At 42.7% G+C, this 25576-nt stretch overlaps 1 protein-coding gene across 1 annotated transcript in view; it reads left to right on the top strand.

Annotated features, from left to right (window-relative positions):
• Positions 1–25576, top strand: part of PARD3 (par-3 family cell polarity regulator) — a 509642-nt gene that overhangs the window by 355031 nt on the left and 129035 nt on the right. The window contains 1 exon segment of the mRNA XM_080936664.1: positions 16603–16713. Within this exon segment, the coding sequence (XP_080792790.1) occupies positions 16603–16713 (111 nt within the window).

Below are 25576 nucleotides of genomic sequence, written 5' to 3' on the forward strand. Positions count from 1 at the left end.
GTCCAGAATCATAAGCCACTTCCTGTTTCCAATCAGAGGTTAGGTCGACGCTGGCCACTGCTGCTGTTACTATTATTTCTAACTCATTTCGTTTGTTGTTTGTTTTTTGAGATACTATCAAGAACGGCGGCAGTAGCCAGATTATAGGGTTCAGGATGTGAAGGGCTCATTTGTAAATGAAATATTCCCAAAGTACAACTTTCTGGAACAGCAAATTAGTGACACATCTTGCTGGGTGTGGTTTGTGTCTTACCTGGGCAGAGAGAGGAGTTATGGTGTGCTTCCTGGATTTCTTTCTTATCATGTGCTTTGGAGCCAGTATCTTCCATACATGGCCTTCCTAGAGATTCTGCTGGGTGAGAATCAAAAGCAGCACATGCCTCTAAACTTCATGTTCCCCACTGAGAAGGTGCGAAGTCAAAAATAGTGAGCTTCATCAAACCACCAGCTTTATTTGTTCCCTTCATTCTCCTTCCTTCCTCTTCCCTCTTCTCTTCTCCCTCCTCCCTTTCTCCTCCCTCCCTCTTCCCTCCTCTTTCCTCCCTTCTTTCTTCTTCCTCCCTCCCTCCATTTTCCCTCCTCCTTTCTACCCATCTCTTTCCTTCTCTTTCCCTTTCTCTTTTGCAGTGGTTGGGATCAAACCCCAGGCTTTGTGCATGCTAGGCAAGCACTCTCCTAACTGGGCTATATTCCCAGCCCATATTCTCTTATTTTCAAGTTTTAGTAAAATCTGCAGCGTATAGTGTTTACTTGCTTGACCATGGAGGTATGGTTCATTGTATCACGCACCTTCCATCCCCAGAGCTCTGTCATCTTGCACAGCTGACATTCTGAGCCTAACATGGGCTCCAGAGTGCTCTCCTCTCTCACCTTCAGCGTTGATCGCCCCACCCCATTGATGTCACATGATGGACGTCCCCAGGAGTTTTTTATCTTTATTTACTGTGTGCCGGAATTTCCCTCTTTTCAAGTCTGAATAGCATTCCATACGACCACACTCTTTTGTTAACAGTTCATCTGTCTCTCTACACTCTGCGACTCTGGCTGCTGCTACCGTAAATGGATGTCTGTCCATACGTTTCTGTCCTCAACATCACATCTTTATAACTCCAGCCATCTCCTTAGCATTCTTAGTGGGAACAAGAGTGAAGGAGGATGAAGCTATGCCAGCCTTTTCTAGGGCTCTTTTGCCTCAATCACTGGTCTCTGTGAGACGGAAATTACAACAATGATGTAATTAATATCCACCGAGTGCTTATTCCTTTCTTGTAGCCCTGACAGTAAACCTGTGAGGAAGCCTGAATCTTACCAGAAGCAGTTGAGGCTCAAAGTGATCACACCAGTTCCTTTTAGTCACATCTCTTCATTATCATAGGGCAAGCTACGGGGGAGGATCCAGGACGCTGGCTCCAGAGCTAATGATGTCTCATTTCTTTTGCCTTTTATGAGCATGCGTGTGGTGCACCTCCGTGTGTGTTTGTGTGCAGGTGTGTATGTTGTTGAGCCCAGCAGCTCACATCAAGTATTTTCTTCAGTTGCTCTCTAGTTTCATTTTATGGAATAGAATATCTTTTGGGTTTGAGCACACAGATTTAGCTAAAATGTCTGGCCAGGAATCCCCAGGGATTCTACTATTCCCACTTGTCCAGTTCTGGGCTTACAGATGTGCACTGCAAGTGTGTACCTGCCTTGGGGATCCAAACTTGGGTCTTCATGCTTCTATAGCAAGAGCTATCTTTCCAGCTCCAGAGTTCGTGCTTCTGCTGACCAACATCTATCTCTTGGAACACTGGAAAAACATTGCTGAAATTCCTTACAGGGAGGAAGCATAAACATCCTCCCCATTGAAGTTCACTGTGGAGCACCAGTGAGTTTGTTGGGCTTGCCTCTAGAGCATAAATGAGGGGTTATTCGCAGGAGTACCAGTGATCTCTGCTCCTCAGAAGTACGAATCTTCACTCAGCAGGGAAGGTGACTTTCCTGTAGCTGGATAGATACCCTCTTCTCTAAGTTCTTTCCTTAAGCCCCAAGGGCATGTAAAGTTATGGCAGAATTGAATGCAGCTGATAGGAGAGATACTGGATGTTCAGGGTTCCTATGACCCTCCCATCCCCTTTCTATGGGAGTAGCTAGGATGATCTTTGGTTAGCAGACTTTGTTGAACTTCTAACGGTGGTGATTGTTTAGCTTGGTGACAGTCCCATGCCACAGAAGTCTAGTTCTGTCTGGATGGAATATATTTCCTTGCCCAACCAGATCCAGACTCTGCTAGAAGATTGGACCAGCAGTTCATAGACCTATTTTGGCCCTTGTTTTGGACACTGCCTTTCTGACCCCGATTTTTATGGCCAGGTGGCCTCAATGACTCAATTTTGTGCTCATGTGCTATGTTGCTGAGCTGCCATCTACCGCCACCCACTCCATGGTGGCACAGAGACCAAAGGCTATGCTGTTTTGCCAATTAGGAAAGGATAAGGCATGCAAGTGAATGTTCTGGAAATAGCCCACCATTTTGTGTGACCTGCAGCGGGTGACCTCTGAGATACACGGTTTTTAGAGGCTTTATCCCAGGATTGCTTCTAGCTGCTGATATGCCCTTTTCTGTCACTATTAAATAGTCTAATGATTCCTGGGCATCAGCCCATTCTATTGGGCAAATTTCCTGCAGATCAACATTAACTTTCATGAACTAATGTTGTTTACATGAATTAGTTACATTAAAACATTTCTGATTTGATTCAAATAATTTTAAGAGGAAAATCTAAGGACATGGTTTTAGTTATTTTGCCAAAAAAAATACAATAAATTTGGAATCAAGAATAGAAAAGCTACATAATAAGGAATACAATGAGCTTTCATAACTTGTACCAAGAAGTCATATAGGCTTGGGACAAATTTGTGATGAAGGAAAAACATTACTTCTAGGTCAGGTCCAAGGATGAAGCCATAGGTGTGCACTATGATAAAGCAGGGCCTTGTGAAACTGTTGCTTTGACCTTATTGAGCTTATAGAATGAAACACTGCTTTGAGCTTTCTATGGACATTCTTCTGTAACTCCCCTTTTGTATAACATTTTATCTGTGAGTTAATTTTACCAAGACCTTTTGTCAAAGAAAGTATAAGAAGGCCAAGGAGAAAAAAAAAAGTGTGGCATCTAGGGTTCAGCCTCATTCATCACATATGTTAGGTATCTGTCTATATCTATGTACACACACACACACACACACACACACACACACACACACACATATATATATATATATATATATATATATATATGTAGGTATATGTGTATGTCTATGCATGTGAACTTGTAGAGTTGATGAGACAGGTGGTCACGCCCAACCAGGGTGTGAGTGTGTGTGAAAGTCTGTGCCTGTTATCTGTGTAAATAATTTTATTTCTTTCCTTTTCTTTTCCCCCTGGTTCATGGAGAATTAATGAGCTCCAAGCCTCTTGTCTGACCAGGGAGGAGCCCCTTGAGCCAGAAAGAAAAGAGTCCTAGCAGTTAAGCTTTTTTCCCCCCTTAATCCTTTGCTACTATGAGCAGGAGTTAGTTACCAGAAGCCAGGGGCTTTTGGACTTAGAATAGCAGTTAAAAGGAGAGAGAAAATGTATCCAAAGTGAACTACTTTAGCCCCAGCAATTGCTACTGTTGCCCTGTAATCACCAACACCACTTTCTACTGCCTGCCTCAGTACCCGGATGCTGTGGCTTGTCTGCAGCAGTCACACATGATAGCCTTATGTCCACCACTTAGGAGGTGCTGTGGTCTTCCAGGAAGAGAGGAGCTCCTGCAAAGGGAAGCAGATGTGACTAGTCTTATGAGAAGCAATGTGTATTTGTAAGAGTGATTATTTTTGTTATCAGTGTGCTATATCCTTTAAATCACTTTTAATATTTGCTACACCCACCCATTTTTTTAGTGGGGATATAATGTGGCTTAGACTAGCCATAAACTTGCTATGTAGCCAAGGATAACCTCAAACTTATGTTGTTCTTTTTTCTACCTTCTAAGTGCTAAGGTTGCAGATCTGAGCTGTCACACCCAGTTTAAACACTGCCGTCATTAAACACAGCATCTCCTGCATGGTAGGCAAGCCCTCTACCCACTGAACCACCTCCCCTGCTGTAGCTGCCACTATTGAGTAGTAGCCTATTGAACAGTACGTATGTCAGAGATGTAACCTGTGATTCTCCCGTGTGACACACAAGCTCTTAATCACAGTGTTCCAGTGTTATCTGTGCTAACTTCTGGTGTCTCCTGAAGAGGCAACACATTCTTGTTCTAGCAGGTTGGGTCATACTAAGTGTTGCTACATTCCAGCATGCTAGATTTCATCTTCCAGGATGGGTGGCTATCCACTAAGCCAGCACTTAAGCAGGCTATTTTCCCAGGAAGTGGCTTCCTGCTTTAGTTTTAGAAGCAGTCCAAAACCAGAGAGGCCTTTTTGAGGGGTAAAGATCAAAGATTTACCACAATCCTTTGACTTTTACCTTCTCATAGTTTGTAAATGAAGGCACAGACTGTTTATCTTACACAGCAAGTGGTTCTCAGACCCTGGCTTTGCCCTGTTCGGGTGTCACTGTCTGGTGTCTGGTTGTTGATGCAGAGAGGCAGAGCGACTAAAATCTAGTAATTAATGCTGAACGGGCCACCAAAAGCCCTATGATGATGTAAAAGAGACTCTGAAGTGCTAAGGTCATTTAAATGCCCTACTTGTCCAGAGAGGACTTGTGATTGCTATAGTGCTATTCACTTGTTTGACACACACTTTTGTGTTATGTGAGGTGATTCCCAAGGCCATCTCTAACAGCAGATTCCAGGGATACTGTGTGTTGAGGAATCACAGGCTGTACATTTTGGTAGATGTGAAAGGATCACAATTTTATCAATGTAAGTATTTTGCAGTATAGTCAGTTTAACACAGACATACTTATTTTTCGAGACCTGGAAGATAGCCTAGTTGAATGAAGTATAAGGGGTCTAAGTCTGACCCCTTTTATTTTTTGGTTCATTTGTTTGTTTCTTGATACAGGGTTTCTCTGTGTAGTCTTGGCTGTCCTGGAACTCATTCTGTAGACCTGACTGAGCTCTCAGAGATCTTGCCTCAGCCTCCTGGGTGATGGAATTAAAGGCTTATGCCTCCACTGCCCAGCTGGAATTGTTTGTTTGTTTGTTGTTTTGTTTTTTAAAAGCACTGTGGCTACTCACATTTGAGCTTGTAGTCCCAGTACTGCAGAGGCAGGACTTACTGGCCAACCAGCTTAGCTCAATCAAGTTCCAAGCTAGTGAGAGACCCCGTCTAAAAAAATCAAAATCAAGATAGATATCACCAGAGTAAGGACACCCCAAGGTTGACCTCTGGACTCTACACACATCTACCTGAACACACACACACACACACACACACACACAGTGTTTTAATAGTAAAAAGATCTACTTTTGAACTCTTTATGCATGAGTCCACATGTATACCTAATTGGTCAGAGGTTGAAGGTCCCAGTACTCGGAGTGCACCATTGTCAGGTGCACAGACCAGCACTTGGCAAGGCTTTTGTTCATTTCTTCCTTCTAATTTCTTCATTCACACTTGAAGTCAAGAACCAAATGGTAAGCATGCATGAAAGCTTGGGGAGAAGTTACTGTGCTGCCTGTGGGTCAGTGGGTGAGTTGTTGGAAACTTCTTATCCTTCCCACTTGTTTATTCCTGAATTGGCTCTTATGTAGACCTTCTGGGCATTTTCACTACAATGTAGGTGCTGTTAACCTGTGAGGTTTCTACACAAGCTGCTCTCAGTAAACTCAGGCTTGCTCACTCCCTGTGATTATTATACACTCATTAAGACCCAGCTGTCTCCAGATTCAGACAGGAACAACCACGCGATGACTCGATGCAGAGGCAGCTGTAATGGTGGCGGGGCTTCTTGATAATGTGGTCAGTACACTGATCACAGTGTCTGGTCACAGAGCGACCCTCTTGCTTACTCTGTCGTCTGACAGTACACACAGGATTAAGGTGAGAGGAGTTTGTTCACTGTTCAGATACACAAATTCTCTGTTTAAGCATTTATTGAGTTATAATTTTGTATAGACAGGGCATGCTGGTTGGAAAATGGATAGCAAATACCTTTCCTTATTCTGGTCCCTTGTACCTCCAACCCTGAGCCCTTCCAGGTCCTGGAGCCTCCCCAGCAGTTGGATTCTTAACCAATTGAATCATGACACCCTGTGCTGTGCATCCTAGGAGATGAAGCCACAGCATGGAACACTCAACAACCTTGGCTGGAAAAAAGCCACTCTTGGCATTTGGTATCACCCTTCCGTTTCTGTTCATGCTAAATACCCAGCATCCTAAAGCTACAAGGATTGCTTACAGGAGTATGAAATCCTCTGTTCCTCCAGAGGGCAGTGTGTTGGGGAGACAGTGGGTGTTCTGTTTCTGCTGACCTCTGGCTTCTCATAATAAAGTATAGCTTCTTACCCTTGGTACCTTGTTCTCGGAGCAATCTATCAGCCTTCAAAGCCTCAGCTCTTTCAAGTCTGGTCTGACTATGCAAATCAATCTAAAGATAGGCTGTGATCACCTGCACCACACCTCTTAACTTACTGTGTAGGGAGCATCCTGGTAGAAGTGTGAATCAACAGACATAAGTGCTGACTGGTGAGGAAGTTTCTGTTTTCTAAGTTCCCGAAGAGTCTGCCTCAAATTGTGAATTTAGTTGAGGGTATTTCAACTCGAAGCTAATGTCTCCATATTGGGAGCTTTTGAGACTCTTAGTGTTTTCACCCATGGTACTTATTTGAGTATTGGCTAGGCAAATTCTGTTCCAATAGAATGAAGTATAGTGTATGTGTGCGTCTGTGTGTGTGTGTATATCCATGTGTGTGCTCCTGCTATGAGCACTAGTCCTTGGGGAGGAGGAAGGAGGGTTAGATCCAACTCTCCTCTAACCCTGTATCCAAAGTGTGCGATGTCTTCAACAATAGGGTTTTATCTTGAGATTGGGGAGGCAGTTGAGAGCAGTATCAACAGGTGATATGAAGGGAAAATGGAAGAATAAGGGAGGGCAACTTTCACTGGGAGGAGAGAAGGAGAAATAACTGATACTAAAAATCCATGGGGAAACTATTTTATAATCTTGCTTAAAAGTACATACAATACATATGTGTGTGTGTACATATAGCTTAAGTGGAATTATGCCATGTCGGGTAATGATGCTACCACAAAGAGCCATAGACTGACAAAAACCCCAGTTCCAGGTATGCAAAGCCTCTCTTTGAATTGTTGGTCAAGGCAGAGACCAAGAGACTACCCAAACAGAGTTATATTTCTCTTGGAGATGGGGGTGGGGCTGACTTGGGGCAGTAGCAGGGGCTGTACAGTCTAAGGCTGAAGGGTAACCATGGAAACCAGATGTAGGGTGTGATTATTTGCCTCTGACCTGGCAAAGTGTTGGGTTTGACAAAAGAAGCTTAATAGAAACACTCAAATTGACCCTTCTCATCACTTGCCTGCCTCGAACTCAATCAGGGCCTCATTATTATCAGCGTGACGCGAGCAAAGACGGCCGCGATCATGGTTTTTCATAATCACTCCTTGAGCCAAATGTAATTTGCAATTTGTGGTATTGTATTATGAAACAATAATGCATTAAAATGAACAGACCAAGAATTAGGAGCATGGCAGTGCCGAAGAACCCAGAGAAGGAGCTGGGGAGTTGGGGGAGGCAACCTCAGAATCACGCCAAATGGACGTGGCGAATGTTGCTGCCAAAGGGAGTACTTAGCAAAATCAGAATCTTGCTTTGTTTTCCTGTGTTTACATGTATGGGAAAGTGTGTGTGTGTGTGTGTGTGTGTGTGTGTGTGTGTGTGTGTATGCACACATTATCATAAAGTTTGGTGTACTTAGAGGAGAAACAAAGTGTAATTTGCATATCATTTGCATTTAGATGGTAGGGGTTGTGAGGTTAGCATGGCTAATTGCTGGTATGGGATGATATATAGAAAAAAATAAGGTGTAACAAGCCTTATAAACACCTGGTCTGGAGCAGCAATTACTACTTGACCTCTTTACAAGGAGTCCTAGAGACCATGCCTTGTGTTTTGTGAGCTGACGAATTGGCTCCAGCCTTGTGGTCAACATGCACCTCATCAGAACCTGTATAAGGTCACTTATGATGTTTGAGTTATTGACACATTTGTCTCATGTCAGAAAGGTTCGCCCTCTGTGCCTCGTCTCCACTTATATCTTTATGACGTTACCTCTGCTTTTATGTAGCATATGTATGTGCATTTGTGAGCGTGTGGGGTGTAACTGTGCGTGTGTGAGTGTATATATGTGTGTATAAGTGTGTGAGTATGTGTGTGAGTGTGTGTGTATGAGAATGTATGTGTGTGTGACTGTGTATATGAGTATGTGAGTGTGTATATGTGTGTATGTGTGAGTTTGTGTATGTATGTGAGACTGTGTGTGTATGAGTGTATGTGTATATGAGTGTGTGTGTGGCTGTGTGTATATGAGTATGTGAGTGTATATATGTGTCTATATATGTGTGAGTGTGAGTATGAGTATATGAGTGTGTATATGTGTGTGTATGAGTATATGAGTGTGTATATGTATGAGTGTGTGTGAGTATGAGTGTGTATATGTATGAGTGTGTATGTGTGTGAATGTCTGTGTGTGTGTATGCACATGTGTGCATGTTTCCTCAAGATATTTTATTCTCCAGTCAGAACTGATCCTGTGCTGATTTCCCGACTCCCCTATTTTCAAATTTTCTAGAGTAGCTTTACTATTTCTTTGCTCCATGCCCATCTACGGTTTCTGAAGCATCAGGTACATGCACACAGATGTATCCCACTAAGAGGCTGTGGCAGAGTGGTGTGCACTCGCTGGAACAGTTAGTAGGACTCTGGGAAAGAAAATGACTTGCATCAAGGGCGTACTGCACATCCAAGGCTGTGACAGGCTGGTTACATGGAAGCTGTTTTTCACCTTTTAAAGAAAGTCATTTATTTTTCTCTGCACGCCAAGCAGAGCACATCTAGTTTATTAAACCAATCAGACCAGTGCTGATGAGAACTGTACACAATCAAAAAATAATGGCTCCAGAGTTTGTGAATTCTCGGGTAAAGAGCACCCCTGTGAACACTCCATCACGGGGAGCCACACCCATCTTACAAAGGCTCTGTCAAGTTGTCTCTGCTGCCTTTTCTCTCAGCCTTGCTCCTCCTCAATGTTGATTGCTGGCCTCTATTCACCGTCCAATGGGAGCTTTCTGCTTTCCATAATCAACCCCCTCTCCCTCGATTTCCTCCCTCCATTTCCACCATCCACTGCTGAGCAAATCAGCCATTTCTCAAAATGTCACAAGACTGCACAATCACGACAAGAGGGACAGATTACAAATGACGCCCCCTCCTTTTCTCTCTTGTAAGGCATGACTGAGCTACAGGAAGTATAGATGAAGACCGTGAACATCCTGTCTCCAATGAATTTGTGCTCCTCAATTCTTGAAGTTGTTCCCTCTAACCCCAGGGGCTAAACTCTGACAAGCCTTGGACAGTATTTGCATATGCCAGACTGAACTTTTAACATTTGGCCCGTCATTGAAAATAGAAATGTTGGCAACACCCTTTGGGTGGCTGTGTGCAGTTTTTATAATCCTCTTTAGTATGTAGGGCCAGTTCTTGACCTGGCCTTCAGACTCCCAGTGTTCATAGACTAGTTCCACTAGGGACTCCTGTCCCATAGGTCACAATGTGATCAACAGTACAGGATCATCACATGTGAAGTCTATGATACTAGGGGATATAAGTGTTTTATGTATGTTAGCGTGTGCATGTGTGTATAAGCAGATATCTACCTGAGTCACCTTCTGGTTTATGAGACAAGGTCTCTCACTGGGATTAAGGCTTACCAATATGGCTAGAATGGCTGGCCAGAGATGCACAGAAATGCTTCCATCTCTGTCTCCTCAGCACTGAGATTAGAGTAGCACACCAGGGTGTGTTGGGGCTTGAACTCAGACCATCATGTTTGCACAGGAAGCCACTTACCTGTGAAGCTATTTTTCTACCCTTCTCTCATGCACTTAAACACAAATCAGTTGTCTGCTCTGTGTATACCAGCCTGGAGGCTGTCTTGGGTTCTTCAGGCATCAGGGGTCAGGGCTGGGGTGAGAGAGCATTGGATGATTGTCCTGCTGTCAGTGGATCACCCTAGGCTCCCTGCTCAGGGTCTTTTCTGTGGGAACAATAAATTCCACTTCCACAAATTGATGTGGGAACTATTCAGATAAATGCAACGTAAGAACTCAGTGGATTCCAGTTGATATAATTACATAATCAAATGAGCATCATCAGGAACTAATTGTGTATCTACTTAGGAAGTGCACACAGTGGGCTGTGAACAGAAGCTAGAATTTTATTCTCTCTGGGGAGTGTTCAGACTCACGGACATATCTTAAACTAGTCATGAGGTCATCTGTCTCCAGCCTTAGCCTGCAGTGGGACGTTGAGCAGCTCCCGAGCCTCCCGAGCCTCCCGAGCCTCGGTTTCTTATTCTGCCAAGTGATGTCTGGACTAGGAGACACATCTTTCAATGTCTTGAAACCTATGAACATCTGTCTGCAGTGAATAAGAATGCAAAAGACAATCTACAAAGATGTAGGGCTAGAGTTTTGCTTGTTTTTTGTTTTTTTTTTTTTTTTTTTTTTTTTTTTTTTTTTTTTTTTGTGGTTTTCCTCATAGAAAAATCTAGAGTGGCTGGGATTTTTGAACAAAAATAAGTTTACAGCTGTGCTCAAGACTACAGGGTTGTTTGTCACTTTTCTCATTACCGTGATAAAGCCCTTTCGAAGGCAGGGTATGGAAGAAGAGTTTGTTGTGGTTCACAGTCCACGGTGGCAGGACTGGGGGAGGGGTGGCTTGTCATATCGTATTCCCAAGCATCTCACATCCAAACCCCAGCGGAGGAGTAAATTAAAGGAAGCTGATGCATCTAGAATGTAGAAGTACATGTACATCGCCAGAATCAACTGGAAACGGTTTGCTGGAGCAACTTAGGGCATCGGCTATTCTAGAGCAGTGATAAAGAGGAAGCAGTGTTTTGTTCCGACCAGGTAAACCTGTGTTCTGTACTGCATGTATAGGCTGGGGGCTGCATTTTGAAATCTGCACTCTTCTCCTGGCTTCCCAGGTAGTGAATACAGCTGTAGGGTCTTCAGGACAATTGGCAGCATTCTCGCTGTCCGCAGAGGCCCAAGACTGCACATTGCTGGCTTGCACCCACCGGAGACAAAGGAAGGCTCTAGAAAGAAGAAATGACTTCTCAGACAGAGGAAATGATGGAATGACTCATGCTAAGCCAAAGGTCTGGCAATTGTGAGCAGGATACAGGACCAGGACGTTCTAATGGAGCCAGGTTGGATGTGGTGATCCTGGATGCTAAGGCCAGATAATGAAAAGACACAGACAGTTAAGACCTCTCCCACAGCTGTACTGCATCATTTATTCTAACCTGCCTATTTCCTGAGGTAAATAGTCAGACATACATCCTGGCAAAAAGTCCTCCTGAGTCACAGGGCCCTGGTAATTAGCAGTCAGAGAAGCTGCATTTCAGTGACATCTCACTTGGCTTATTTGAAGAAAATATAATTTTAAAACTCATTCTTCAAAGACTAGGAAATAATTGGTTCTAGGGATTTTGTTTTTATATGTGGCAGTGTGTTTTTTACGAGTTTCTCTTAATGGCATTATGTTTTAAAACACTGTTTGGGGGTGGGGGAACATTCGTCACAACCAATGGGTGTTTTCTATTTTATCTAGAACAAAACACGGTGTTAGCATTCAGCGTGCTTTTTCTAAAGACTTCTAAATTTAGTAGCAGCAGAACTATTATGGTTTAAATGGCTATTTCAGCAGCATTTATACTGCCTTACTAAAAAATGAGAGAAATTATTGTTTAATAGCAAGGAGAACTTAGCAGGTGTTAATTGTTAGAAGTGGTTCCTTCTGCACAGAGACGGCAGTGAATTCATTTGGGGTCTTTTTTACTTACTTTGAGATGTTCTGCTCATGACCAAAGGCATGCCTTTCCCTACCTATCTTCCATAGCCACTCTCAGGTGGCCTGGCTTGTGCTGTGGATCTCAGATCCATTGTACAGTTGGTCTGAGTTGGGTGTGACCCTGGAAAGTGGACACGCGTCAGTCATCCATCCTTGGCTTATAAAGAAGAATATAAATACAACTAAGCTTTTCCAAGTTGTCAGTTTAATGGTAGGATACCTAGGTTCGAAATCACACACAGATCAATACATCTCAGTTTTCCCCAAGTAGGCAAACAGACTTGTATGATCTCCTCAGTGGGGGTGACCTGAATCACCATGGCAACCCTGTGTCATTTGAGGACACTGACAAACTGAAAACAAAATGGTTGTCATCATGTACTTTTAAAGCTTTCTAATTACAAGCAAACACAATGTGTTAGTATTTATTTGAGCTTGAATGTGTGTATGTGTCTGTGTGTGTGTGTGTGTGTGTGTTTGTGGATGATGGTCAAAGAACAGCCTTAGGCAGCATTCCCTATTCTCTGTTGACTTTTTTTTTTTGAAAGGTGACCTCTTATGGGGTCTTGAGGCTCAAAGATTAAGCAAGGCTCCTCAACCAGGAAGCCGCCAGTGATCCACCTCTCCAGCACTGTATACCTCCACATCTGGCCTTATACAGAGATATCAGGAATTGAACTCAGCCCTTCATTCCTGCTAGACTAGTCTTTTACCAACTAAGCCGTCTCCTTCATGGCTCCTGAGCAGACCTTTCTGGAAATTCCTTTTTATATCCAGCTGCTGCTGAGTTACACAATATTCAGGATGAGTTGTGACACTCAGCTTGTCTAGCCTTATGCTGTCTGCTGGGTCTTGGCTGTGAATCTCTCTCACTCCTCAGTCACTGACAGTCCCTCTCCCTGCCCTATGTGTGTGTGTGTGTGTGTGTGTGTGTGTGTGTGTGTGTGTGTGTGTGTGTGACGGGATAGATACTAGCTCCATTTTCCAGTGGTGGACTGAACTTTGTAGCAGCAATGATTTTCTGTCATGCCCCTAGCCTCCCCATTTGCAAATCTCAGTTTTTCTCTGTATTGCACTCTCTGCCCCAAAACACGCCTGACTTATGCCATGGTGTCTGACAGTCCCCCCTCTTTAGGACTCAGCTTCTTACAGTGTAACTATTAACATCAGACGCCACCCAGCATCACTCTTGGATTTGTGGCCCTTGTGGCTCCTCAAAGAAAATCATGCATACCTTCCCTTAGGGCCCATGTGGCAGTTGGCAGTTCTTTCCATGTGTTCTGTTTTATACTGAGACAAGATTTTATGTGTACTGGGATAGCCTCTTACTCATTATGAAGCTAAGGATGACATTGAACTTCTGACCCTTCTGCCAGTACCTGTGGGATTACAAATGTGTGCCACTATGCTGAGTTTACGGAGTGCTGGGAGTGGAGCGTGGGGCACAATCATCAAGCATTTACCAACTTGAGTCCCAGCCTCCGCCTGTGTTGCTGAGGCTTCCCAGCATGGCTCACCGATCTGCACTCAATGTTGTCCTCTCAGGAAGCCATCTTTAATTCACTAAAGTAAAATCTCCGGCTCACTTTAACATCACTCTCTGCCCACAGCCCTGTGTGCTCTCCCTTGCCCAGTTCATCTTGCTGCTACCTAAGCGCAGGCTAGAAAAGAGGCTCCGTGGTGTCCTCGTGATATGAAGTGTTTCCTGTTCTGCATGTAGATATGTCAGATCTCGTGCAAGTAGATACTCAATAACGCTGATGAATGACTGACTATTATGCTTGAGGTGATGTTTCCTGAGATGCATGTTTTTATATTTGTGGTTTGGCTCATTCATTCTCTGCAGCTTAACTTTATAATGCTTAACTCTGAGTCTCTCTCTCTCTCTCTGTGTGTATGTATGTGTGTGTGGTGTGTTTGTGTGTTTGGTGTGTATGTGTTTGGTTTGTGTGTTTGGTGTGTGTGTGTTTGGTTATGTGTTTGGTGTATGTGTTTGGTGTGTGTGTGTGTGTGTGCTTGTGTGTGTGTATGTGTGCTTATGTGTGTGCATGCATGCTTTTATATAGACATATCTATGAGTTTCACATATATTAAAGTTCCAGTACATATCTTATCCCCTCTGAAAAGTGGGCAGATTCTAGATTCAATCAATTTTGAAGACTTTTTGTTCCTTCTTCCCTACCTCCTCTTTCCAGTTGTATCTACTATCTAGTTTCTAAATAAGGTCAAATGTCCCAGACAGGTTTTCTTTATAGAATTAACTTGTAGCTAGTCTTACTTATTTTCTCACATTAGATTATATAATTTTAAATTATATAAAATATAATGGTGGTGATGATATATGAGATTTTCTGACATAATCACTTGATGATCATTTCCTAGTTTTTAAACCCTTTGGCAAATGCAGTGTATCTTAGTTACTGTCTGACGTTTGTACTGGATACTTCATGTGCAGGCCGAGTGTTTGAAATGAGATTTATCCTAATAAGAAATGATCTGTGCCACTAACCAACCCGTGACTTGAAATCCTTTCCTCTTATCTGTCAACTGTGCAAATATGCCTTGCTCTTTTCTTTCTGATGGGAGTTTGACTTGAACTACATTTCTAGTTCCTCTCTCGATGGCAGCATTACAGAGAGAATCACATGCCCTCTCTCTCTCTTCTCCTGAGAAACTCCCCTGATCTAGGTAAAACCTGGTCCTTGGTTTTGCTACAGAAAAAAAATTCAGGACAAGCTGGCATGAAGCAGTGTTGGAATTTGTTAGTAAGCAGGAAGGTACTCAGGGAAAGAATACAGCACACCTAAGAGCATGTATATAGCCTTCTCAAGAGTCACGGTTCACTGAAAGATATTTTTTAAAGGGGCTAAGAAAAGGAGAGTTGCTCAAGGAAAGAATAAGACATACCCAAGTGTTGGTAGGGGGTTCTCCAGGGACAGTGCCCCTTCAGTGTTCCAGTAGTCACCACATACAGGATTGTTGGAGATGCTGGGAATTTTGCTGCTCAGGGGATTTCTTAGGAATTCTCTCCTCTTCTAACTCTGTTTGCTCTTTTATAACTGAGATTGTAGGATCGCTCCAGAGGTGATGGTGATGTTATTGCAATCTGTTGAGATTGTGATACAGGGCCCCGTCACTGTAACGGGATTTGGGGTGAGAATCCTGAAAAATGACAGAGTCATAGCAGGAAAGACTTTCAAGAAATGTTATTCATGTTCAATCTTGGTTCTCTACTAGCAAGAGGCTTCAACCATACTGGAATGAAGAGTTTTCCTTCCCACACCCGTGTTTTTTCCCCTCTCTTTGTCCTATGTCACTTTTTCGGATAGAAAGACTCAGCCACACACAGCCCTCTCTTATTAATAATGCTCATTTCTTTGTGTAACTGTGTGCCTGCAGTTCCTTCTCTGAGACAGCTGGTGACTTGACAGTCCTCATGCACGAATCTTATTGACGAACACGGAAGGCAAGCATCACAGGGCATGTGGTCTTTTTTATAGAGGAAAATAACAGCAGAGAAAAAGTCCATATGAAGCTGGAACGTCTGTGATATGTTGGATGCCAGCATAGAGTAGCGTGGCATTTTCTTAAAGAGACCCAGGGTTGGCAACCTTCTTCAGCAGTGCATAGGCCAAGGCCAGATCTCATGCATTTGGTTTTGATCAGGCGTGGATTTCTAAGTAAAAGGCATCCTCCTGCCATTGCTTGGTGGACTGGGGATGGCGTTTGGTGAAGATTCCCCAATAGCTTTCCATTTAATAAGCTCCATTCTAGCAGCATGAATTATCCTCTGAGCTTTAAACCTTGCAAACGCCTGTCAGTCTTTAAACATGATGAATGTCCCCAATAAGCCCACTCCATGAAAGTAGAGTCATTGCTTATGGAGAGGTTGTTAACTAGATGATTTTGGATTTTTCAGTCTTTAGTACAATGAGGAGCTCCCTCTGGGAAGATTTTTTTTCCTTTCTGGTATCTAAAGCATTCAGCTTGGCATTCTGCACATTTATTATTCGGTGTTTCATGGGATCAACTGCGATTCTGTCTTTTATTGTTCTGGCTGACCTTGAACTCTTTCTGTAGATAAGGATCTTGAACTTCTGATCCTCTTGTCTTTTTGGATAGAGGGTACTGGGGATAAAACCCAGGATTTTGAGCATGCTGGGTAAGCACTGTACAAACTGGGTCCCTCTTCTGCCCTTCAGAAGAATAAACTGGTTAGCCTTGCTCGTTTTATCTTGTTTTTGCAAACCATAATATAGATACTGAAGGAGGGGGAAGTGGCCTTCCAAAAGGATTTGCCTGGAATATTCTAATTAAAGTTTAATAGAGTTCTCTAATTGAAGCTGAGACACTCAGGAGACATCTGGGTGGAATTGTGAAGAAGCTAGAGTCTCTCTCTCTCTCTCTCTCTCTCTCTCTATCTCTATCTCTATCTCTCTCTGTGTGTCTTTGTGTGTGTGTGTGTGTTCAAGGAGGACAACTCGCTGTGTATACATTGACAAGATAGAATTTTTTATTACCAACAGGTTTGGCAAACATCGAAAAGATGACAAAATGGAAAAAATGGGTCGAATAAAAATCCAGGATTCCTTCACCTCAGAAGAGGACAGGGTGCGAATGAAGGAGGAACAGGAGAGGTAGGTCTCAAAGGTACCAGCCCCTGCTCCCTGCAGAGGTACCACCCTCACCCATGGCTGCCTGTCTACTGCTTTTATCTTCAATGGGAATAGTTTGTACTCAGCTAAAGTATCTGTGTGATGACTTCGAATGGATGTAATACAAAGAAAGGCATTAAGAAAAGAAAAAGCAGAAATATTTCTTATTCATTTGAACCTAAGTGAACTATAATGGTTTCAGTTAAGACTTTTTATGTAGTGGCTGGGGGTACATCAATACTAAACTCATTTATTCACTAAGTTTGTGTGTGTGCACAAGCATGCGCGCACGCGCACGAGCGCGCGCGCGCGCGCGCGCGCACACACACACACACACACACACACACACACACGAGCGCAAGCATGTGTGCAACCTGTCCATGGGAAATGTGCATCCATGTGGAAACCAGGTGTCTTCCTCTGTTGCTCCCTATTGTTCTGTATATTTTGTTTTTTATCTTTTTGAGGAAGGATCTCTCACTGCACCTAGAGCTGGCCAGCAGGCCCCAGAGAACTCCTGTCTCCACAACTCCAGTATTGGGATGATAGGCATACGAGTCTGGCCTTCTAACTTACACTTCCTTTCCTGAGTGCCAAAGCCAGGTGTCCAATGCTTATAGATAATTTATTTTTTCAAAACTTGAAATTCGAGCAGGTTTCTGTGGTTCTGAGTACCTCTCCTGGTGGGGTGCCTAAGTGCTTCCAGTGCACCAGCTCTGAGAGGGCAGGGCAAAGTCCAGAATGGGCGGGGTCCAAAATCTGCTCCTTCCCACTGGGACAACAGATGTCCCTGAAAGCCATCTAGGCTGAGAAGGGTGAAGCAGAGTCTGAGACACATAGAGTACACACAGTGCTCTGATCTGGCTGGGAGTGCTGGGAGTTTTGTAGCTCTTAGAAACGAGATAAAGATGTTCAGGTTGCCAGTACAGGGCAGGTGGCTGGAATCCTGACTGAGGCAGCAGCCTTGTAGGAAGCCAGTGCTCTGATGTGAGCCTCTGTGTGCAACAGGAACCTGGCCAGGCAGTCGGGTCCAAGGTCCAACAATGATGGCTTCAGGGGTAGAGCAGTCACCCATCCCCCGCCCAAGTGTTAGAGGTCAGTAAAAACAGCCATGCTCTGATGATCCTTGGTGAAATAACTTGTGTGCTTTATCCCATGTGGACAGAGATTGTATTACGAATCTTGGGGAGTAGGATGGAATTGGGGTCAGTAAGTACATTCTGTTGACCAAGGCTAAGATGCTCATAATGCTCTGAATGGGAAAGAGCTCCAGGAGCTGTGCTTTATGATTGACTGTTCATGATCACCTAGCTGGGGGCCATGGTTAGATGTTCCAAAGCAGGCATGGAGGCAGGACGGGAGTTAGATCTACTCCTACTGTCTCAAACTCTGAGATAGCCAGGGTTTGGACATGGTCCACCTCATCAGTCCCAGGCCCATCTCTCTGGTGGCATGGTCCATACACCCTACAGGTTTCATTTCATCCGTATCTAGTATAGTATAGCACCTTTGAGCACAGGTATGTGTTTACAATTCTACAGTTGGGGTATCTCATTCTAAGGGGTGAGTAAGAAAAATAAAGAGTATCCCTCTGCAGTCAGGATGGTTCTGGTTTTACTTGAACAATTCTGGGGATTGACCTGAAAGACTCACACATGTCTCCAGAGCTCCCTCCCTCTGAGCTGTGCCCCAGTCCAGTGGCTTCCTTTATACAAATTAGCATAGGATATTTTTCATTCACCTTTCTCTGGAAATTTTTGCATTTTGAGTGGAGTGGTTATTCCATTCTCTGGCTTTCTAGCCTGTAAAATATAGACACGGTGGGGAATAGGAATCGTAAACCAGAGTTTGACTCTATAATACAGGTTTACATTTCTATCCGTATTTATTTTTATTTACTTCTTACCTATTTACTTATTTACTCAGTTAATTCTACATGTGCAGCTCAGGGGCTCGCACATGTGAGACATTCTTCTGTGGAGCAGTACCTTCAGCCCCAGACTTTCCTTTGAACTCTTCATACTGTTGGGACATCTGTCCAATTTTCGCACATCTGTCTTTGCAGGGTTCAGTTTTTGTTTTCTTTTCATTTAACTTTTTATTGGTAGTCTTGATTGTTCAGATAAGAGGTGTCATTGTGTTGTTATAATGGGATATATATATATATGTGTGTGTGTGTGTGTGTGTGTGTGTGTGTGTGTGTGTCTACACATACATATAGTTTTTTTTTTCTTTTTAAGTTTGGCTTTTAATCTGACTCTGTGCCTCTAATGATTCAGTGCCCTGTGAACTCAGTTGGTCATAGTAAATTTACAGTGCATGTGGGCTTAGAACAAAAAACTTTTGGGTTGAAGGGAAAAGTGAGACTGGCTTACCAAAAGAAAAAAAAAGAAGGAAAGAAAGGAAGAAAGAAAAGAAAAAATCAGTCGCACTCAGAATTTGAACCAGCCATGGCTCTTTGAACTTTGGTGCTTTTAAAAAGTTTTATGTGAATCTTGGATTGTATAATAAAATGAGTAGTAAGCTACAGTTAAGGCCTTGCACTGGGTGTTTGATAGTAGACCTAAGTCACACTGCACAATTGTTACTTGTGATGGGATGCTAAGTCCCATTGTATGCTTGGTGCTTGTGATGTGTGCTAAGTCCCACTGTATATCCAGTTCTTGTGATGGGGTGCTAAGTCTTCTTTTGTCCGTTTTCCTTCCTTTGCTGTTTTTAACATTGGCAACAATCTACTCTGAGAAGGAACACTTGGGAAAATGTGATTGGAAGAGTAGCACAGAGCATCCTCACAGCCTTACCCATTATCTCTGTGAAATGGGAGCAAAGCAGTTTCTCCACAACATTATTTTGTGCTGGAGCTATGTGAGTTCCAGAATTTTCAGTTGATTCTACATAAAATATAAAAATCTGAAATTCCTTCCTAAATGAGTCATGACATGTCCCCCAAACCAAAGTATTTCTTTGCCTGCATGCATTCATGAAGCCCAAGTAAATATTGGGAAATAGAGGCAGAAATCTCTATGTTGTTTAAATGTTATCCCTAAAAGGCTGGTCTGTTCTGATGGTGGACATGAACTCTGTTCTTCTGAGCCTGGCCTTTGTTTAAAGGAACTTTGTTCCTGCACACATCTTTCTCTGCCACCCACACAGCAACCAAAACACTATCCTGTAGCTTAAGTTTAATTTTTCTATCAGTGTAGGTTTTATTTGATTATTTCAGCAAAATGAATGTTCTTAGAGAAAACGCAGAGCTAGACTTCTGGAACAGTCTGTTGGAGCCAGTGAGACAGGAGACAGCATTTGATCATATGATCTTCCATGACATCTTCAAGAAAGCCAAGAACTGCATAATCCTAAGCAGATGAAATGTTTTAAAGTTGTTTTCTGCTGCACTAATCTTAATACTTTCTATTTTTATAAGTATTAGCCTCACGTTTATGTGCACGCTAATGTGTGTGGTACTATGAGTAAATCTTGGTGGGTTTTTTTGTTTTTGCATGCTAAGCAAGCTCTCTGCCACTGAACTACAATTTCTTCACTCAAAAACAAACAAACAAACAAACAAGATCATTACAGGTTGTTGGACCAGGTAGATCATACCCATAATTCCATTAGGAGGCTAAGGCAATGAATAACCCAAGCCCCCCTGCCTTGCCGTACAAGAAATGGGGGTTGGGTGTGTGCTCATTCGACAGAGTGCCTACCTGGTACACAGAACTTTGACTTTGATCCTCAGAGCTGCACAAACCATGAACAGTGGCCCACTTCTGTAATTCCAGCACTCTGGGGGCAGAGGCAAGAAGAGCAGAAGTTGAAGGTTATCCTTCATCTTTAGCTACATAGCTGGTTCAAGACTAACTGGGGCTACATTAAACTTTGTGTCAAATAAACAAATAAAGTCCCAAGGGAGATGTCTCTAAAGATTGAGAGTATAGCTCAGAGGTAGAGTATGTGCTTAGCAAGAACAAAATCTTTGAATTCCCAGCACCAAAAGAATTGACTGATTATTTAATTGATCTAAGGCCAATGGGCAATTTATGTTTCTTAATGTCTTCTTAATTTTTTAAAAAATTGTATTATGCAGGCAGGCTTGGTAGATTATGTATTTGATCCTATTTATTCTGAAGACCAAGGCAAGTGAAGCCCAAATTCAATGCTTGCTTGGAGTGAGTTCAAGAACAGCCTAGTCAACTTAATAAAATGCTATCCAAAAGGAACAAATACAAACTTGGCCAAGGATATATAGCTATGTGGTAGAGCACCTGCCTAGCATGCATTAGACCGGAGGTTCAAATCCCACCCTCTCCATGGCAGATTCCCTATATGAAATCCCTCTGATTGGGAAGTAGGGCCATGTTGTATGTAGCAGAGAGATTTCAACACTGAAGACTTTATGCATGCTGGTGACTTCTTGCACCTATTCTGGATAAATAAAGGCTGTACTCAGTCATAAACACATTCTCTTCCTGTTCCTCTACTGCAATTAGTGCTAAAAAGCCATTTATTATAAAAGGCACAAATACTATTGAATAGAAATTACAAGAACAGAAATCTTGTGTGCTTTGTTCCCAGCACACATCATCCATTTTAATTAGAGAAAGGGGTGGTGGGCACTGTGACAGATTCTGGGATTGAAACCATTAATTGGCATCAATGCGGAAGAGAGACAGTTAGCAGGAATCTAGTGACAGCAGGGACAGCATCCACCTTAGCACTTTATTTAGTGTATTACATTTTTTTCTGTGCATTTTTGCTATGAAGGTTCAATGCAATTTTTTTTATGATGGAAAATAATCTTTTTTAACCCTGCTAAAAGGAAGATGTGAATATGTGTTGGAAGAGAATAACTCAAATTAAGGGTTTTTCCTTCAAAATCTGATTTTTAAAAAAGTTTTAGCTGTTTTGTTGTTGTTGTTTGTCCCTTCTTGAATTTAAATAACAGGGAACAGTTTGAGGTGCTTTTCATGGGTGTCAGCTGATGTAGCTATAGCTGCCCGAGTTGACTTAAAGCCCTGGTGATTGCGCGGAGCTGGGTGAACGGAGGTGCAGGAGCAAGAGAGGTTTGCTTGACCCTCTGCATTGGGAGGCTCTAGTTGCCGTCCTTGTGGCTGAAGGCTAGCCCAAGACAAATGGGATGGGCAAGGCAGAACAAAACTGAACTGTTCTGAAACAGGAATAGCCCCTACATCTCAGAGTTAATTTGTGACCTCAGGGTCCCAATAAAAGAATAGAGGAGTATTCTTTATAGCAGTGACCATCTGGAACCATCAGGGGCTCAGCTGCAAGATAATGGCTTTTTTTTTCTAAAGAAGCCATGATATTCTCATTTGAACATAGAAAATATTTTTCCCCTGAGCTAAATATCTTTTTCTCCACCATGAATGAATATATATAACATGCAGATATAACCTAGGAATGTTGCAAAGCCCCTTTCCATGAATAAGCTTGATGGTAAAAAGAACTTCAAGGATGAATTTTAAAAGTAAATTAGGAGAGTCACTTGGTTTGGTTTTTGTTTGGTTTTGTGTGTGTTTGTCTTCTGTTTGTTTTTATTTGGCAGGCTTTCACGCACCCTAGGCTGTCTTGACAGGTAGCTGAGGATGACCTTGGACTTGTGATCCTCTCTCCTCTATTTCTGAATGTTATAGCTACAGGGGTCCAGCATCACACTCTCCTTATGAGATTAGGACCCAGTGTGTTTTGAACTCAGAGCAAGTACTCTATCAACTCAGTTTTATCTCCAGACCACTTACACTTTTGAAATTTTTATTTTGCTTGTAAATTTCCTCCAAATATCTGTCTCTGTGTCTCTCTGTCTCTTTTTCTGTCTTTGTCTCTCTATCTCTGACTCTGTCTCCCTCTCCACCCCCTCACGCCCCTCCCCCAGGCACACAGTATGTTACTGATGTTTTGAAAATCACCTTCCCAACGCCATTTGCACAAAAAGCCTCCTCCGTGTTAATTCCCAGAACAGGCTTGGAGAAAAATGTAAGGGTCACTGACCAAATCCTTTCCTTCTATCACCATAGTCCATATGGAAGTGTGCAGACACCCTTAATACTGGGGTTTCATCATCAGCATGGCCTGCAAGGGTAGAAAGAAACTTGGGGCCTAAAATGACAACAAGCTGATCAAGCTGAGTAACTTTGTATGTTGGAGCCTAGATGGGGCAAATCACTGTGTTTCCATGAGACTGCCAGTTAGTTTCACACTGAATTGAATGGTGGTGATCTGTTAATGGATACAAAGTTGAATAAAGGACAAAAATAGTTGAGACAAGTTTAGCAAATAGTATGGAATGCTGATTCCGAGAAAACCCAAAAGCACCCTCTGAGAAGCTGGCCTCTTTCGGAAGTGTTGTCTGAGGCTGAGGAGATGGGTAAACTTCTTGTCATGTAAGTACGAAGACCTGAGTTGGGTCCACAGTACACATGTAAAACGCTGGATACAGTTCTGCATCCAGGGGCATTGCCTGTGCAGGGTCTGCCTAAACTTCCTAGCGAGTTCCTATTCCAAGTGTGTGACAGAGTAAGGGATGGTTTGGGAAATGGTTTTAGCTGCAACATACTTGCCAAGCATGTAAGGGAGTCAAATTCCATCCTAGTACCATGAGAGACAGGCTGGCTTATGCAAATGTCCAGGACCTCTGGCTATGGGCTTTGATGAGATGATTATCTTACAGTGACCAGATGTTACATGATTGCAAAGTGGCTGTTAGATGCGTGATAATTAAGATTTGGATTAATATTCTGTTGAGCTAAAGAAATGTCTCATTTCTTCCTGATAGTTGTTTATTGTTTTTTTTTTTTTTTTCTTTTTTGGTTGAACCTGAGTTGAGGGAAAAAGGAGTATGATGCAAAGAATAAAATTATCTCTCAACTCTGAAGCATTTTCATTTTTCATATCCAGTAATAACCAATTTTTATAATAATGTCCTTGACTCTCATAATTGCTCTTAAGTACAAGGGAATGCAATAAAAACCTGCTCTTTGCTTTACTAAATTGACATTAGAATTCATATCATTGCTTCTCTTGTGAATAGTCTATGGGAACCGTGTTATTAGAACCTAGGGTTTTCTTGGGAGAATGTCTAAGTTTCCAGCACATTTGATCTCCAGTAAGGTCCTGTTCTGGACCCAGAGATTAAGGTTTTTCTAAGGTGTTTGGGGACCAAAAGCATCTTGGAAAGGTTGAGCTGATGTCTTGCCAGATGTAAAGTGCTGCTCTTTTTAGAGGGTCTTTCCAAAAAATGCTGAGTGAGGCACATTAAATACCTTCATCTCCTAGCTGCAGATAAGAAGAACCAGACCAGTAAGATGGCTCAGCCTGGAAACACTTGTTATACAAATCCCAGCACATGAACTAGGTCCGCAGAACCCATAATGGAGAGAAAAAACCAACTACACTGTATCCTCCAACCTCTACTTGTACACACTCATACACATGCACACACACAGACACAGAAGCACACACACACTCACATGCACATACACACCTGCACATATGCACACATACACACATGTACACACACACACTCACTCACATACACACAGGCACACAGGTGAACACATTATAGGCAAGGATCTTCATAGGGGGAAAGCCATGCCTTTCTGCTGGTTTTTGTTTGTTTGTTTTTATCTTTTCGTTGTTCTCAGAGTAGGTGACCTTAATTTTACACATTCTATCCATTTTTCTGCAAGTTTTGTTATTTTGTTTTTCTTTAGAGCTGAGTAGTATTCCAACTTCTATATGTACTAGACGGTCATTGTCCTTTCATTTGCCGTTGAACAGCTGGGCTGATTTCACATCTTTATTGCTGTGGTAAAGCAGCAATAAATACTGGAGTGCAAATATGTCTATACTGAGGTGCAGGGAATTTCTGGGCATGTGCCCAGGAGAGGAATAGCTGGGTCAAATAGTAGTTTTATATTTCTTTTTAGGGGAAGTCTTCACACTGAGTTCCACAGTCTATTTTAATTTGCACCCTACCCACAGTGACTAAAGGGTTTCTCTTTTTCCATATCCTGTCAAACATTTGACGTCAGATTTGTGGTGATTGTATTCTGACCGAGAGGTGGCATTTCAGAGCAGTTTTAGTTTGCATTTCCTTGGTGGTTAGAAATGTCCAAGACTTTCTAATATTGTTACTGGCCATTTGGGTTTCATTCTTATTCCTCCTCCTCCTCGTCCCTCTCCCTCCTCCTCCTCTTCTTCCTCTATTGTTTTTTTTTTTTTTGAAAATCATCTATTTATCTATTTTATTCATTAGCTCATTTGTTGACTGGGAGCTTTTTTATTTGGTGTTTACTTTCTGCAATTCCTCGTAAACTTTGTCTGAAGTGTAGCTGTGAAAACCCTCCCACCCTGGCCCGTGGGCTGTCTGTCTTCTCTGCTGTGCGGGAACCTTTAGTCTCACATAGTCTCATCTGTTAACACACAGGGGTGTTTCATGAGCTGTTTGAACTTCCAGTAGCAATAATTTAGACTGCGTGGGTCTGTTGGAGGGACAGACCAGAGACTCCAACCTTTACTGCATTAGGAGTCTGCAGTCTGAAGTGTGATTCTTCTTGTATTACCCAAAGATCTGAGTGGCGATTCTGAATCCTGTCGAGCCGACACTCAAGGTTCATCCCCATCTAAAGGTTCTTTTCACCATGGCTTACTCTGGCTTTTGTCTTTTCCCCATGGGTATTGCATGCGGCTGTTTACTTGCACGTAATGTTAAGGATCGAAGTCTGGGCTCACAGATGCTAGATACAGACCAGCACTTGAGCTCCACCCCCAGCCCAAAATAAACTGTAAAATAAATTCATCAGTAGCTATAGAAATCCTGATGAGTTTG

The sequence above is a fragment of the Micromys minutus genome (genome assembly GCF_963924665.1).
Source record: "Micromys minutus genome assembly, chromosome: 24".
Classification (NCBI taxonomy): domain Eukaryota; kingdom Metazoa; phylum Chordata; class Mammalia; order Rodentia; family Muridae; genus Micromys; species Micromys minutus.